Source organism: Trachemys scripta, chromosome 4 (genome assembly GCF_013100865.1).
Source record: "Trachemys scripta elegans isolate TJP31775 chromosome 4, CAS_Tse_1.0, whole genome shotgun sequence".
NCBI classification, from domain to species: domain Eukaryota; kingdom Metazoa; phylum Chordata; order Testudines; family Emydidae; genus Trachemys; species Trachemys scripta.
Window position 1 is genome coordinate 97,808,348 of NC_048301.1, and position 17,783 is coordinate 97,826,130.

Here is a 17,783-nt window from a genome sequence, read left to right on the forward strand (position 1 = left end):
CTAGACATGAACTTTTTAAAGTAAATTATTTGGAATCTTAAATTGCAGTAAGTAATCCTCCCTGGAACAGGAGTAAGTTGATTTCCCAGTGAGTTTGTTCACTTTAAAGTTTGCATGGACTACTTAAGTACTTCACTTCTGACAGTCCTCCAACTAGTATCCCACACTGCATTTATTCACTCCTGGATTGGCCTGTCTTTGTACCTGTATGCCCTCTACTGCTCTGAGTCATCTTGATTGGATGTTACTTCTCCATTTAAATGCTGTATCAGGTAGTGGTAGTGAGTTCACACACCCAGAGTAATGTACCCATTATAACAGCCGGCTGCTCCGGGCTTCCACGTGGATCTCTTAAGAGATCCTAGACTTGATTGCCCTTTCTGGAGAGCTGCATGTCTAGCCCCTCTAGAGAAGAGTCACCAGAATGTAGAGACCTGCGAGAGCAAATGAAGGTGAAGGGGTGCTGGCGAAGTCAAAGCAAAGGAACTGTAGCAGAACTTCCTGAAGAAAATGGAGGACATGTTCTTGGAACTTGTGACTGCATCCCAAGAGAGGACTGCTAAGGCAGAAATGTGGAGGGATGGTTTCCTGGATACTCTAAGGCTTATAAGTGAGCGCATAGCCCTGGAGATGGACATAATGCAGAGAGTACAGAGACAAACAGCTGTGATAGAGCAGGTTTTGTTAGGAAGATCCTGCATTGCATGCCAACTTGGCAATATCCTGCAAATTATGGAGAACACACCATACTGGGACCATCATTTACATCATCCTAATTATAGGCCTTTCCCACAACAGTTGATTATATTGGCGATGGAGAACACTTTTGGGCACATTGCATACAGGAGTCTGAACACTTCATAGTTTGGCCATGCCTTAGTTCCATTTAAACTAATGGAACTAAGGCATGGCCAAGCTTGCACTAGATTCTTGGTTAACTATGTTCTTGGTTAATGCTGTAAAAATCTTTGTTAAACTTGGCTGCAAAACTTCACTGAGGTATAGCTCCACCTATACATTACATAACATTCCTCCCAGTGGTATCAGTTCCTAATCAAATAAATACACAAACACATTTCAGTCATTTCCTTGGTTACAGTACATTCATTACTCACAACTATTGGCTTCGGAGTAAGAGTACAATGCATCCCTGACCTGTCTTGTTGACTGCTGGGGTCATTTTTCAGAGGTGCCATCTCTGGCTGTCCATAAAATTCAGAAAGTTTCTTCACCCCTTCCTCTCACCCACCCATCATGTGCTCTCATTGCTCACAGATATTTTGAAAAATATCATGGTACTTATTACACAGGATACATACTGATGAGAAACATCCAGCCTTGTCATGAAACACCATCCACCTTCTTCCAAATGCACACTCCACTGTCATTCTGCAGCTAATTGGGATATAGTTAAACAGGTCTTTTCTCCTATCCTAGTGTCCAGTAAAAGGCTTCATAATCCAGGAAAACAGAGGGTAAGCTGGTCTCCCAGAATAACACCATTAATGTCCAGAGTGGTATGGGGAGCAAAAACTCCCTTGCTTGCTCCAGAAACAGGCCCGCGTTTCTAAAGATCCTGGCATCATGGACCTTTCCAGATCACACCACACTAGTATTTGTGAACCTTCCCCAGTGATCAACCAGGCCTTGCAGAACCATGGAGAAATACCCTTTCCCGTTCATAAAGTCTCGGACTTGGTGTGGAGGGCAAAGAATAGGCATGTGAGTTCCATCAGTAGCTCCTGTACAGTTCAGGAACTTTATCCATGCAAAACTGTCAATAACCTCACTTGTACTGCAACACTTTGTGACCCAGCATAGCAGAATCACCTGAATAGCATTACAAACTTCCATGACATCAGCACTGACAACTGATCTACCAATACCAAACTGGTTAGCTACTGACTAGTAGCAATCAGGGGTGGCAAGCTTCCAGATAGTGATGGTCTCTCACTTCTAGCCTAGATGAACTTACTACCAGGGTGCACAACTGTGTGGAAAACTGTACTCAGAGTAGTTACCGGTGGTTCACAGTCAAACTGGAAGGGCATATTGAATAGGGTCCCACAGGAATCTGTACTGGGTCTGATTCTATTCAGTATTTTCATAAATTAGGGAGATTTAGGTTAGATGTTAGGAAAAACTTCCTAACTGTAAGGACAGTTAAACACTGGAACAAATTACCTAGGGAGGTTGTGGAATCTCCATTATTGGAGGTTTTTAAGAGCAAGTTAGACAAACACCTGTCAGGGAAGGTCTAGATGATGCTTAGTTCTCCCTGAGTGCAGGGGACTGGACTAGATGACCCAACAGGGTTCCTTCAAGTCCTACACCTCTGTGATTCTCCATGCTGAGGGGAATTCATGTTGGTGTTCTGCTGGCTTCAGCTCCAGGGTGAGTTCTGTGCAGTTTGCTAGGAAAGCAGTCTTTGTCATCCCTGTTCTAATCACTACTCTCTCCCACTAGTCACTGGGAGTTGACGGAGCCCAGAAGCAGCACTCCGCTGAGTAAAACTGCTCCAGATAAATGCTCTGCAGAAGTAACTGTTCAATTTCCTCCTCCTCCTCCTCTTGTAGCCATATTCCTACAGCATCCAAATCTGTCCAGCTGCATGACTGCCATGATGGTGGCGCTCAGCAGGCCCTCCCTGGTGCCTCACAGCAGTTCGAAAACAGCACTGACAAAATACAGATGTATTATGGAAAGCCAGGAGAGGAATCACATGAGGTTTTTAGACTCCACGTCCCAAAATTCCTATTGGTTCCAGTACACATCTTCGCCCAATGCACTGCAAGAAAAAGTAGAGCACAAAGCTGAGTGCTTTTCAAAGCTTAATTTGAAAAAAGCTCAGAATCATGTGGATGCTATGAGTAAAAGGAAACTACCTGCAAGCTGGCATTACAAAGCAGTGTGGGTGCACTTCTGTTTGATATAGTTAAATGGCTGCACATAGAGCAAACAAACTAATCTGATTTAACATCCCCATGTAGACAAACCTTTAATTATAAAAACATTCAGTGTTCAAAAAATATAACCAGTTAGTTTTTAAAGTCCGAATGCTTTGCTTTTTCTGTTTGCCAGAAGCTGGGAATGGGCGACAAGGGATGGATCACTCAATTACCTGTTCTGTTCATTCCCTCAGGGACACCTGGCATTGGCCACTGTTGGAAGACAGGATACTGGGCTGGATGGACCTTTGGTCTGACCCAGTATGGCTGTTCTTATGTTCTTAAATACAAAATAACAACACCCTTGTATTTATTGATAATTATTGCCCAATTCATGTTTGTTTAGAAGATATATTTGTATTCAGTGACTGGAGCAGTTATTTTCTCCTCAGATATTGTCAGTAAATTCTTAGCTTGAGCCAAAAATAATCAGTAAATATTGAAAAAGGTTTGTCCAACACTACTGTTCAGATGAGGCCCAGAAATGACTTTTTAAAAAAATGACAAGGTGGGTGAGTTAGTATCTTATTGGACCATCTTCTGTTAATGAGAGAGAAGCTTTTGAGCTATGCAGAGCTCTTCAGATCTGGAAAAGGTATTCAGTGTGTCACAGCTAAATGCAAGGTGGAACAGATTGTTTAGCATAGGTAGTTAACACATTCTAGGAGACCATTCAAGGTGAAGTGACTTTTTAACGTGCCTGCAGTCATAGGACAAAAAAGGGGGATTAGTGGGTTACAGATTGTTGTAATAAGCCATAAATCCCATGTCTTTGAGATCATAATTTTTAATGTCTTGCGAAGTTATGAATTTAAGCTCGCCGGCTCGCCTTTTGAAGGTGTCGTACAGGTTTTTTTTGAAGATGAGGACTAAGAGGTCAGGTATGGAGTGATTGTTTTGAGAAGTGTTCACCCACAGGTGACATGGGGTTTTTGTGTGTCATTATTTTTCTGTGAGAGATAGAGACTGGAGTCATTGTCTGACTTCACCCTGGGGTGGATTTGTGGGAGATGAGGTTGTAAAGTTTCTCTTGGAGTTGCTTGGGGAAAGATTTGATGATATACTTAAATTCCTGAGTGAATTGTGGCGTGGGGTGGTCTTTGATTCTTGCTTAGGAGTAAGTTGGCTGGCCTTATTGATGTAGCCGTCATTGCTGAGAACTATGATGGCATCCCCTTTGTCTGCTGGTTTGATCGTTATCAGGTGGTTGGATATCCGAGACTATATAAAAACAACAAGAAGTCTGGTGGCACCTTAAAGACTAACAGATTTATTTGGGCATAAGCTTTCGTGGTTTTTACCCATGAAAGCTTATGCCCAAATAAATCTGTTAGTCTTTAAGGTACCACCAGACTCCTTGTTGTTTTTGTAGATACAGACTAACACGGCTACCCCCTGATACAGAGACTATATAGGTGTCCTCTCGGCAGTGGAAAGATTGTGGTGGATGTGAAGTTTAAGGATTTCAAGTCAATTTTTTTTTTGAAGTAATCAATATAATAATCAAGGTATCATCAGCTATGGAGTGTCCAGTCAGATAATACTTTTTTCTTATGCCAATTGATGGGGACATGGTAGTTGTGGGAGGTGGTGTCATTGTTGTATAATAATTTTTTTGAAGCAGAGTTGGCAAAAGAGTTCTCTCCATGTTAGTATGATCTGTGGTGAGGCAGAAGTTCAGTCCCTTGGAGAGTACTGTTAAATCCCCTCCTGTTAGGGGTACTTTTGATAAATTGATAATGGAGTCTCATGTGGTGCCATGCTTTGTCCTGGAGGTGAAGTTCAGCGGGTTGTGGAGTTATTGTAGTTCCACTTACAAGTGTCTACCTCAGCAAAGAAAAGGAAGTTGTTTTTTTTATCATTGCAGTAAAATAGCTAGATTCACATATACAGTGTGTACCAGATATTTCCCGGGGAATTTTGTTGTTACTCTACTCTAAGGCAGCATTTTCAAAAGTGTGGGATATGCTCCACTGGTGGGGAGCATGAAGGGCTAGCTGAGGGATATGGACAGACCTCTTAATTGTTCTTCAGTCTTTTTTAAGGTCTCTAGTTGTTATGGTTGTGTATAAGACTGTAAAAATACAAAGCAAGTGTAGCTGATGCAGAGGTGTCTACGTGAGTTTGCAGAAAGCCTGAAATAGTAGATCTGAGTTGTGAACTGCCTCATTCGTGTCCATGAATGTTAACTTAGATGCCAGTGATATTTTAATGTCATCACTAATTATTTCAGTGCTCATTTATGCCTGTAAGAAGGGAAAGGAAGTATCATATCAAGATGTAGGGAATGAAAAGTTAAGGATGCATTTTAAAATAAAATTCTTAAACCATGGTAAGTCTTTAACAACACATGGAGGTTGTGTGTGGGGGGAGGGAGGGCGGGCAATGGTTTCATTTTCCTCAAGAAAGGGTTCAAGTTTTCAAAAATTTGGGAAATGTTGCTCTAAGACCTTTTAGGTTGACAAGTTTCAGAGTAACAGCCGTGTTAGTCTGTATCCGCAAAAAGAAGAACAGCCGAAGAAGTGGGCTGTAGTCCACGAAAGCTTATGCTCTAATAAATTTGTTAGTCTCTAAGGTGCCACAAGTACTCCTGTTTTTCTTTTAGGTTGAGTGTTTTTCTGCCAGTGTTGCTGCACTAGTGAAACTCCCCAATGTAGAAATGTTTCACTGACATAATGACTGAGTTGTGCCAGCACAACTTACTCAAGTTTTGAAGTAAGGATAAGCTACATCAGTGCCAATCACTTCTTTTTTACCCAGTGCAGTGAATCTATGCTAAGGGTATGCTACACTCGTGCAATAAAAATCTCAGTGTAGCAAGGCCTTTCCACAACTTTTTGTTTCGTACTGTGAGTATGCTTGCTATTCAATTTGATTTTCAGGATTTTTCTTTGTTTGGTGTGAGCTCTTTGGAAACTTTTCACCAAAAAATGGAGAAAGGTGGTGGGAAGTCATGCAAATGTCATATACTTCCCTCCTCCACAAATGTCTTTTTTATGTATCTGGTTGAGTGAATTAATAAGCTGCATGCCACTTATGCAGAAAGAGTACCACGTTCATATTTATGAATCACTGCATATATGATGTGGAATATGGCAGAGATTTTTCCCCCTTCAATTTTTTTAGGCCAACTTTAGTCTATCTAAACCTCTTCTTTTTTCATTTTTCTTCTGACATAATTGATAAACAGTAATAATTAACAAAGGTAAATGGGTTTTTGGTTACATGCAAGATCTATAAATAGTTTAGTCCACTAAATAGTAAATAAAGTAAAAACAATACAAAAGTATTGTTTAAAAACAATTAAAAAAAAAACCTTCGGGTTAGGGCTTTTCCATAATGTGTCTGACAGTCAGGCTATGGGAAAGCAGAGCCGATTGTGGAAGATATACCAGCAGGGTTGGTTTAAACATCCTCTTAATTAAATTCAGAGATCAAAGGGGAAAGATGTAAAAATAATATGGAACAGATGTAGATTAGAGTTTCTGTTCTCTGGGAGCTCAGTGTGGATTACTGTTTACAGGAATAATATATCAGTTTCCAGACAAAAATATTTGATGTGTAAAAAAGGTCAGCTATTTACGGGATGAAGAGATGCACAAGATTATTGCATTTGTTAAACAAATATGGTAGGCCAAATTCAGCCTTGCATAAGTGTGTGCAACTCCACTGAAGACTGAATTTCACCCTGGAAAGTCAGGAAATAATCTTTTAAAAAGCTATAAATTTTGGAAAACATGAAAATGTACAGTTGTATATTAGGAAATCAATGTTTTTAATTTGAGGCTTGTTCTTTCAGATTAACATTTCCTCTCTGCAACTGCTGGACTCGTCAGTATATATATATGCATGGCTGCTTTTAAAAATTCCTTTTAAAATGAAAAACATTAAATGGTAGAATGAAGTGTTTTTTTTGTTTTTGTTTTTCAAACCCTCTCCCTTCACATCTCTTGGTCACTACTTATTTGTCACTCTCCCTTGCAGTCAGGCTTTGATTAAGGTAATGATCTGCAAGTAACTTTGGGCAGGCAGACAGAGATCCCAGTACCCAGACATAAATTGCAGAATCAGTATCTAAGATAGTAAAAAATGCATTACATTTCCCTTGTAATCATGGAATTCACAATTAAGTCAGCAACTCTGTCCTTAATGTACATCACTAGTTTTGCTTAGGAATCACATTGCTTAAAGACCAATGTTATATTCTGCAGTTTGAACATTGAATAGGGCCGCCAAGGATGGAATTGCAGCCATAACTTTGAATTTATGGACACTCAGTGTCTTTAAAAAAAAAAAAAAAAATTCTTGCTCTCTCCCTTTGCCAATTCCTCCCTCAACATAATGAGACTTGACACAATGTGTAGCAATTTTTGAAACTATAATGATGGGCTGTGTATTCAGATGCATTTCAAAATTTATATTTACTACGTTTTTGTAAACAGGTTGAGAAGAAGAAAAACCTCTGAGATTGGGGGGAAGGGAGAACTATTTTTTCCTCCTTTGCTCATTATTAATTTGTTTAAATGCAGCTTCTGGCTAGAATCAAACGTTGCTAAGGTGCCTTGAGGAAGACTGTTGTATTTCCAGCTTGACTGGAAGTGAGAATTATCTTAAGTCTTGAAAGCGTGTTCGTGTGGTCTTTGCCAGCTCAGTTTACAGAGCAAGAGGTTTAGACAGATCAGCTAAACAATCTGAACTTTCAGGTGCTTATCTGCATTGAACCACTGGACCTTTTTGTTATGCATCCGAAGAAGTGGGCTGTAGTCCAGGAAAGCTTATGCTCTAATAAATTTGTTAGTCTCTAAGGTGCCACAAGTACTCCTGTTCTTTTTGTGGACCTTTTGAGATTCTTCCATTGGTAATACCTAATCAATTGTCTAAGAGTTTCCGAGCTATTAGGAATGATTAAAATCTCTTCTGTAAAACGTATTTGCTTTGGTATAGTTTTGTAGTATGAATGCTTAATAACTGTCTAGTAAGAAATCCTTTAGCTATAGCTGTAGACAGCAGCATATTGGACATGTGTGGTTAATCATCTTTTAAAAATCTCTCAGCCCTGAATGTTTAACTTAAACTTCTGGCAAGAACTAGCGCTATATAATAATCAGTTGCAAATTCAAATGAAGCTGTTCCTGATCTCTTACCCAATTATTTGTTGACCACCAATGTTGTGCTTGTTCCTTTGCAAAATGGATTGCAGCAGTTTTTAATAAACACATTTAAAAAAACAAAATTGTTTCAGAGATACCAAGTATGTTGGGTTTCCTGGTGCTAGCTTTTATAGTGAAGTTATAGACCCATAGCAAGTGGGAATTCTACTGGAAATACTGGTATCTTATCTCACAGTCAGGGCCGGCTCTACCATTTTTGCCGCCCCAAGTGCAAAAAAAAAAAGCCGCCCAAACTGCCGAAGCGCCAAAAAAAAAAAAAGCCACCCAGACTGTACTGCCCCAAGAATGGACGGAATGCCACCCCTTAGCATGTGCTGCCCCAGCTGGTACCTGGAGCCGGCCCTGCTCACAGTAAAACTGCTTTCATGCTCAAAATGGTGCCCTGGTATCTGCCATTTTGGTTTCAATAGCAGAGAGTGACTAGATGAATGCCAGGACCAGCTTTTCTCATTGCTGTATGACTTTTAGCAGGACCAACATTTTTGTATTAAGCCCTTTCTTAATCAACTAGGTTGAACTCGTATCTGCAGAACTCACTGAGGTACAGAAGAATCTGTGCAAAAGCGTAAGAAATGGTGTAGATCAGTGATACTCAGTCTAAAGCTCAGGAGCTGCAAGTGGCTCTTTAATGTGTCTCCTACGGTTCTTTGCCTCACATGATATTAAATCACCATGTGATTTATTTATTAACCAATCTAAGGTATTAACCAAACAGGATGCTTTTACTATGTTATTAACCAAATGTAGAATACTGGTCAGTTATTTTGTTGTGAGAATTCTATATATATAATACATACACGTGCGCACGCACACTTTTATACATAGAGAAAGAAACAATGAATTTGACCCCTGAACCACTGAGGTCTGAGTATCACTGGTGTAGATAATACATTGTGGCTCTGTGTGCCACCTTTTAGACAAACTGTTACACTTGGGATGCTATATAGTGTGAATTAGAAAGTCCATCAGTTTATTGCCTTGAGTTTAAGTGCATTTCTTTCACAAACATCTTTCTTGTTTAACTTTTAGATTACCAGAGATTGATGACGGTGGCAGAGACCATCACAGCACTAATGTTTCCATTCCAATGGCAGCACGTTTATGTTCCTATCCTGCCAGCCTCTCTCCTTCATTTCCTAGATGCCCCCGTCCCTTATTTGATGGGCTTGCACTCCAATGGACTGGATGACAGGTCTAAGCTGGAACTGCCTCAAGAGGTGAGAGAAATGTGGCTGGATTGATAGATATTTTACAGGGCTACTAGGTTATTTTGGGAGAAGTGAGAGAGAAACTGAGTGAACAATGAAATCTAGAATAGGGAGGGTAAGGTGGAAACACACATTATGGGCATTTCTATTTGCATTGGCCTGATGGATTTCATTGTGGTTACCAGATAAAATCCATTCCAATGAAAGAGAAATAAAGCTCACTGTTTTGGAACATTCTGCTGTAGTAAAGTTAAACATTGTAATCTACCAGCTATAGTGTATTAATGCAGTAAAGGTACTTGAAGAAAAAATACATTTTTGACCTACAGAGAAGTCAATGTTTATTTGTTGCTAGTTGACAGCAATTGTGTGGTAGACACTATACAGACACAGAACAAAAAGATGATCCCTACCCAAAGGAGATCTAAATATGGATTTGGGGCGGCACAAATGGCTGCATTATATTCATTTTGTCCCCTTTACCCACCCATCACCAGCTTACAGGCTCAACAGGAAAGATTGGCATGGTTTGCTGTGGAAATCAGGGTGTGCAGTGACCGGATGACCTTAAGCACGGTCTGAGACCGCACAGGGGAATGGCTGCAGGAGCAGGTAGCTGTCAGCCTGAGGCTTCTAAACCAAATAGGAGCAGAGCTCCACTCCTGGTAGACTTAAAATTAACATACTGCAGCAGCAGGCACCTTTCCATGCTGTTCAACTCCACAATCCTCAAGGGGATCTCCCCCTCAGAGTTGTGTGAGAGCACCCGGCTGGCCGATGTCTGCTCCTGCTTGGGAGCTGTGTTGCATATTGGCACTAATTGATTACAATATGATCCATATAATTCATTCTCAAAAGTATTGGGAGTTTTAAACCCTAAAACGACATGCAAGGAGGTGTCCAGAAAGTGTTTGGTCATATGAAAGCAGGATGGATGGCCAATATATGGAAGCAATTTGGAAGTCTGAACATATTGGCATGTGAGAGCACGTTACAGTAAAATAGAGACTTTCCAGCATTAATGAAAGTGTCTAAATGTCGTCTTAAATCATCTTGGTTTGGATGCACTGATTTTGGAAAAAGGTCTAAATGTAGCTATTGATGCAAGAATATTGCATTGTTTTATTCATACTATTTCTTTATCTTTTTGCCAACAATGACCCTCAATATTCTCTTGAGTGACATAGGCATCTAGCCTTTTTTCAGTAGACTGACACTTTCAGAATTAATACCTGTGAAGTGCAACTTGGACACTATGATTCAACTGGTGTTGAAATAAGTTTAAATGCTAGTGTGGGCAGGACAAATCCATCCTCAACACTGGCCGAATAGGGAATAGGAAAATATGTGAAAACACTGGTTATGGAATCTTAATGATGAACAAAGAAAAAGGGCCATGAGTTTATGAACATCTAGTTGCCTCTTTTTGTTTTCATTTTAACTTATGTTTTTTTCAACATGATAAAAGAGAAACCAGCAAGAATTTGGCAGAAAAATACATGCTTTTCGTTATCTAGCAGTGCAGAAATACAGCTTGAGATAGAAAACTTCCTAAAAAGGCCTCTTGATATTCGAACGGTGATTATTCTGTAAGCCTCCACTTTGGTCACCATGCCAACCCTTTGTTATTTTTATTCAAATCTATATGTCAACTAGTGTTTATAATAGTTTATATTCAGTTGTTTGTCTTAGGAACTGAAAAGTTAAATCTTTCCCTACAGATACCATCACATTCTTTTTAATAAGCATTGAGTGCTTTGTATTTTTTTTCTAATGCAGCTAAGCCTACATTGATCCGTCTATTTTCGTTTATCTCCTTGTTTATGTACCAGCATCATTAATGACACCATCAGGAACATGCAGAACTTTGAGAATGGTCAATTACTTCAGCTTACTTCTGCTAGTAGATGTTGCTCTTGGTTTTGATGGGCCCAATTAACATAGCTAATATTGATTTTTTTTTTTCTTTTAGTTTTTTTTTAGCTGCCAGCTGGAGTGAAATTAATGTGTGTCTGCATATGTGTATTAGTAATCTATATTACTTATTAGTATATGGACTTTTTATTCATATAGTAACCTGAAAGTCAATGGTCCATAACAAGTGAAAAAAATATAGTCCCTTCCCAATAGAGGGGGAGAGCTTGTCTTTAGAATCTGGAGAAAATTTCCCAACAACTTAACATTAATAATTTTTATTTTCACATTTTGAATCTACACTGTTTGACAAGTAAATGGCTTTCTGAAGGGCTTTCTCAATATTCCTAAAAGATCTAAACAAGAATATATCACTCCCTATATGCTCAAAGTAATCCCTCTAGCACAGGGGTGGGCAAACTACCGCCCGTGGGCCGGATCCGGCCCCTCAAGGCTTTGGATCCGGCCCGCGGGATTGCCCCCCATGGCACCACGGGCCCCAAGCCGCTCTCAGAAGCGGCCAGCACAACGTCCCTGCGGCACCCGGGCAGGGGGGCAGGGGGCTCTGTGCATTGTCCTTACCTGCAGGCACCGCCCCCTGCAGCTCCCATTGGCCGTGAACAAGGAACTGCGGCCAATGGGAGCTTTGGGGGAGGTACCTGGAGGCATGGCAAAGGCAGCGCACACAGAGCCCTCCTCTCCCCCACCCTCAGGGGCTGTAGTGCGTTCTGGAGTGGCGCAGTGTGGGGCCAGGGCTGGCATGTAGGGAGCCTGCCCTGGGCTCAGTGCACACCGCTGCCACCTCGGAGCCGCTTTAGGTAAGCGGTGCCGGGCTGAGCCCGAACCCTTCCTGCACCCTGCCCCCCAACTCCCTGCACCCCACCCCCTGCCCTGAGTCCTCTCCCACAGTCTGCACCCCTCCTGCACCCCAACCCCCTTCCCTGAGCCCCCTCATACACCCCGCATCCCTCCCTCTGCCCCAATTCCTTGCCCTGAGCCCCTTCCTGTACATCGCACCCCCTCCCACACTCTCTCCCGAACCCCAACCCCCTGCCCTGGTCCTGCATACAATTTCCCCACCCAGATGTGGCCCTTGGCCCAAAAAGTTTGCCCACCCTGCTCTAGCAGCTACATTTGGGAAGTTTTGTTACAAATAACTGACACTGACACAGTGATACAGAATTAAGTTTGTTTATCTATGAGCTGCTATAGAAAACCATCTTCTGAGGAAAATGTAGTGTTGAAAGGGGTATTCCAGTATAATTAAACCAGAGTTTGGAATAGCCTGGACTAAAACCTGGCTCCTCTGAAGCTTAAATGGTTCAATTTCTTGTTCAAAGAGCCAGATTGTACCACTCTTACACTCAATGAATATACAGTACTTCATTCTGAGAAGTCCCACTGTGGAAGTACAAGTAGACTGAATCTGAACTGAGTTTTATCACTTTGCCTCTACTGCTTCACTAGTTAGCTAATATTTTCTTAGCAGAAAGGAAGTTATGCCTCATCGAATGACTGGAACAAGTAAGTGTGGTCTCCACATTCCAAAAATATTTTTTCCAAATAAAGAAAAGCCGCAGTCAGTCCCAAACTATGGCAGGTTTCCTCACCTCTTCTCCTGTTTAGCGGTGAGGCAGTACCATGTGGATATTTATAGGATTTTTGATATTCAGGATTCATCTGAGCCTTTGTCTGCCTTTACAAATGTATTTTTAACTGCTGTGTCTGCATTCAAAGTGGTCTCAGGTTTAAAAGAGGAAATAGATTTTTCTTGAAGGTAAACTGCTGGCAGATACGGGGGAAGCTGAGGTGCCAAAACACGTTTTAGCCTTAAATATTTTTGCAACTTCCCTCCTCCAAGTTCTCCATTTCCCTCTCCCTCCCGCCTCAGTGAACCATAAACTGGAGCCTCTTATTCTGTACTCTGATGGTTTCTTCTTATTTTGGAAAAGCTTTGTTTCCAGCAGTCCTGCTCTGTGGCCTTATTTTCAAGGTTTGTAACATGAGTGGCCACTCCTAGTAATTGATTGGAAATATTTTCTGCATTACTTTCAATACCATTGTAAGTTTTTTACATCACATGTTTTTCTAATGTACCAGATCTAGTGCTCACCACTGGTGATTGCACACTTTAGGTTTTACAGGGTTGCTCCCCATCTAGGGTTGTCTGCGATATATGGAATCTAACTTCTGTAGTTTGCAAGTTTTTATTTTGAGACATGTTTTGGCGCTTGTTTGAGTTTTTCCTGAATTACCAGGAGTATTCTAAAGGACTGCAAACTTCTGTGGTACAAATATACAACAGATAATCTGAGCTGGAAAGTAAACCAAGCTGTACTCAAGTGGGCCTGCAGAGCTCAATAACATGCATCTGTGTCCTCTCCCACTCGTTATGGATGAATGCTACATAAAAGCAAACCTTGGTCTTTGGGTACAGTGTATTTTTGATGTGCCCCAAACTGGGGATAGAGCTACCTATGGGAGTGAATTTGGAGATCTGCTAAGGTAGATCTACAGTGCAACCTTATTCTATCTGAATGCATGTGCCTGTCCAAGAGGCGAAATAGAGAAGAAAAAGAGATCCATACTAAGGAAATCTTCATGCAACTTAATGTGATCATTTATTTTGGAGTTTCTTGCCTATTTTTAAAGTGTGTTGTCATTTGCTGTTTGGCATAGCAGTGAGAGTTTTTTTTTGCCATGGATTCTATTAGTACAATCAGAAAGATCAGTATCTGTAATCAGTAATATCAGCAGTCAGCTTTAATATATTTGGAAATGCAGCTGCAGGCTGATATCAAAACTATACGTTACTGGAAATATATACTGTCCAATATCCTCTGTTTTAAAACAAATCAATTAAAAAAGCTTCTGTTGTTCAGTTCATACAACTGTGGAAACGTAAAGCAACTAAAAAATGGCATCATGCAGCAGTACACAAAGCCTTGTAGGGCCTAATAGTTGTATTGAGGCAAAAGCAAACTATTAATATCAGTAACAAAAGAGCTTTACGGTGTGTAGCATCATCTGTTAGCTCAAAGTTTGGAACACTTTTCATATTGTACAGAGATCAGAATAATTACATATAGGAACTTATTTCCAAATCCTTCCTTTCCTTGACTTCTGACAGTAGAAATCAAAATTTGTCTTACACCATGTGTGAGTCAAGACAAGTTTTACCCATTCATGAAAATTTTTTTTTTTTTTGGAGTTGGTCAGGAAAAACAGATTTTGACACAGTTTGTGCAATTACAAGACTGAGCCTTTTATCTCTAACTCTTTTACCCAAAGAAAGAGTTCAGATAAGAAATATGAAGTACCTAATTTAGGCAAATGGAAGAGAACTGAGTTTTAAGAACTAGCTAGTCAGTGGTTTTCAAATGGAGGACATTTAAGAATAGAATCTTGCTATTGTAAACACAGTAGGACTGTCTAGATTTCAATTGTTTTCAGCACTTCTGGGTCCAGGCTGGAACAAATGTTTGTGGAGTGTCCAGACTAGTGTTTACGAACATATTGGCTAACTCCAGTTAATTGGCAGTTAGCTTGAGTTAAGTCTACAGGAGACAGACCTTGAGGATTATACTGGTATAGTTAAAGCAGTATACCCCCAGCGTGTGGAAACAGCACTCTTTAAAATGCTATAGCTTTGTTCCACTATAGCTAGTCTCGTATGGAGATCCCAGTATAAATGTGCCCACTCTAGAGCTTGTACTGGTGTAACTATTTTAGTTAGAAAATCACAGTCCTAACTGCTGTAGTTTCAGTAGTACACAACTTGTGTGTAGACAAGGCCTTGGGTACATTGGGAAGTCAGCTACAGAGGGTGAAATTCATTCAAGTTCCATAGGGCCTTGAAAGAGCCTGAATTCAGCAAAATCAAATAAAAGGATTTAAGGCTTTGAAGCTGTGTATATGGGGCTTAGACCTGCAAAGTGCCAAGTAGCAATAGTGCTACTCACTTGTGTAAAGTTGAGCATATGTGCTTAAATATTTTGCTGCATTAGAGACAAAGTGCTCAGCATCTTGCAGGATTGTGCCCATGGTGGGGGTGTGGGGCTAGTAGCTGCATCACAGGCCTCTAAGGAAACCAGAGAAGGAAAGGGGAGGGGCTGTACAGGAAGACACTTCTGTAAAAATTGAAGTGGAGGGAAGGACAATCCAGTTTACCGTAAATATTTTTAATGTTAGTGCTAAGAGTGTGGTTTGTTTATCAGTAATGTAGATCACAGTGTTGATTACACAGGCTGCCATGCAAATCATAAAAACCTAGCAAGCAATAGCATCTGAATGTTTTCTGTGTTTCTTTTAATTTATCTTTTAAAGTAATTTGCTTGCTTAGCTAAATTGTGAAAATATTGCAACAGTTTATCTGGGGCATTTCATAGTGCAGGCTTTATTTGTATATTTCATCTCTTTATGTGCGAAGAAATGCTGGGTGGAAAACACAGTGGAAATTCAAATAGTAATCATTTTGAAATTTCGGATGAGACTGAGCAGTGTTGTTCAGTAAGTGCTGGGAGAGTCAAACACAAGCTAAAACACTTGTTTGGAATGATGTGGTCCCTGTGATCTTGGGCAGATTTCTTTTTCTTTTCCAGTGAAGTCAGAATGTGGAAAAGATGACATTTTCACATTTTGAAGGTGAAGTTGTGCTTTAGGCCAAAGCTTGGCTCCATCAGCATTCTAATCCCAACCATTGCAAAGATCTCACTTCTCAAATTGGATCTTAACAAGGGCCTTGTTTTGTTTTTTTGTTTTTGTTTTACTGTTCCAAAACAAAGCCCTTTGTTTCTCTGAATTCCAACATATTAGATCATCTTGACCAAGAGAGTTACTTTGAATAATAATGGCTGCTTTGTGTGTTTCTCCTATTCATTGGTAGAATGATTTCTTGAGGATGCTGCACATTCATTTTGGACCCTGAATAGGTTGTGATGACCAATTTTAAGTCATTCCTACCTCTCAGCTTTAAGACAGCCATTTGCAGAGTTAATTTCTACAAGCTGCTGCCCCGGCAAATTCTGATTTGGCATGAAGAGCAGCAGCAATGTGAATCCGTGTAAATGGTCATCATGGATACTTGCAGGAATGGAAGAGAAACTTTCCTTGCAATATAGAACCCATTAAAATGTTCTTTAGGCAAGACAACCTTTATGGGGCCAAGTTCTGCCCTCAGTCATACCATTGCAGTTAGCCTTTTAAAAGCTTTCCCTTGTGTTGTAAGCATATTCAGTCTCTCTCATGTCTATGCAGAGACGCGTGGGTTTAAGTGGTCTGATCTTGCATCTGCTATGCATGTGCTTAGTTCCATTGACTTGAGTGCATAAGGCTAAGCACATGAGTTTTTGCAGGATTGAGACCGTGAATACCAAGGTGAGAGGTGCCTTAAAAATGCTTCAGACTACTGCTTCTGAACCTTCTTCATACTGTAACCTCATGTTACCACAGAAGCATTTTTTTTGGACCTTCTTCCCATCTAGCCACAATGGGAGGGGGCAAAGCAATCTCTGAAGCCTGCTTGTGACCCCTCCTCCTCCCAACCTCCGGTTGAGAACCTGTGCTAGACAGATCCCTTGCTGTACACAGGCTTTGACTCTCTTTTCTGCAGATGCAAGAGAGGAGTCTGAGTAACATATGCACAGTGTATGAAATGTTCAAAATAGAAGTATTTTTTTTATTCTACTTTCAGCATAATGACAGGGTGGGAACTTACTCATTGTTCAGTGAATGAGCTATTTTCTCTGCCTTTTAAGTGTCCTTTTGGGAAACATCGATGCATTTTCCTCCTCTGTTTTTAAATGGAACTGAAAAGAAAGATACAAGCTTGATGCAGGAATTACGGAGTGAGAATTTTGAAGGACAGTGGTCCCTCCTGGTTTTAAAATGAGTTTTGCCATTTACTTCATGAGGTTGGGATTTCACCATATGAATCTATGAAAATTGATTTACCCATCACACTCATAAGATTGATAGACTTGAAGCCCTATTTATTTTGGTCCATAAAAGTTTGATTACACTGTAGACTGGACTTTAAACTATAACATTCAAACCATATAACATTTTAGTGCTTTGGAGCGTAGTATGATTGATTACTGCAGGAGGCTGGGAAGAACCCTTTTATCGCACAGTTGGGTGCAACGTTGGATATGATGGAAAAAACCATGGCACTGAGTCTCAGAGCCTGGGTCAGCTGACTCATACTCAGAGGGCTTGGGCTTCAGGGCTAAAAATTGCAGTGTAAACTTTTGGGTTCAGGCATGAGCCTGGGCTCTGAGACACTCCTCCTTGTGAGACTAGAGTCTGGGCTCTGGGACCTGAGCCCAAATTACGCGGCCATGTTGTAGCCTTTGGAGCCAGCCGTGGCCATGTCACTTATTGTAGTGTAGACGTACAATAAGTGTGGTTTTTGTTTTTTTTAACAAAAAGCAAGAGAGAGCCCATGCATGAATTTCTGGAGGCTGGCATTGTTCACAAGCCAATCCGACTATGCTCCCATGTGTAGGTCATCAGAGCTCTTTGAGTGAATGGTGAAAACCTCT

The 17,783-nt window shown here is 40.7% G+C and overlaps 1 protein-coding gene across 8 annotated transcripts in view; it reads left to right on the top strand.

Annotated features, from left to right (window-relative positions):
- DENND5A (DENN domain containing 5A) overlaps window positions 1-17,783 on the top strand; it is a 99,690-nt gene that overhangs the window by 41,022 nt on the left and 40,885 nt on the right. For all 8 annotated transcript variants that reach the window (XM_034770051.1, XM_034770053.1, XM_034770052.1 and 5 more), the window contains one exon: window positions 9,149-9,336. In XM_034770051.1, coding sequence (XP_034625942.1) covers window positions 9,149-9,336 — 188 coding nt within the window. The remainder of the gene's footprint in view (window positions 1-9,148; window positions 9,337-17,783) is intronic.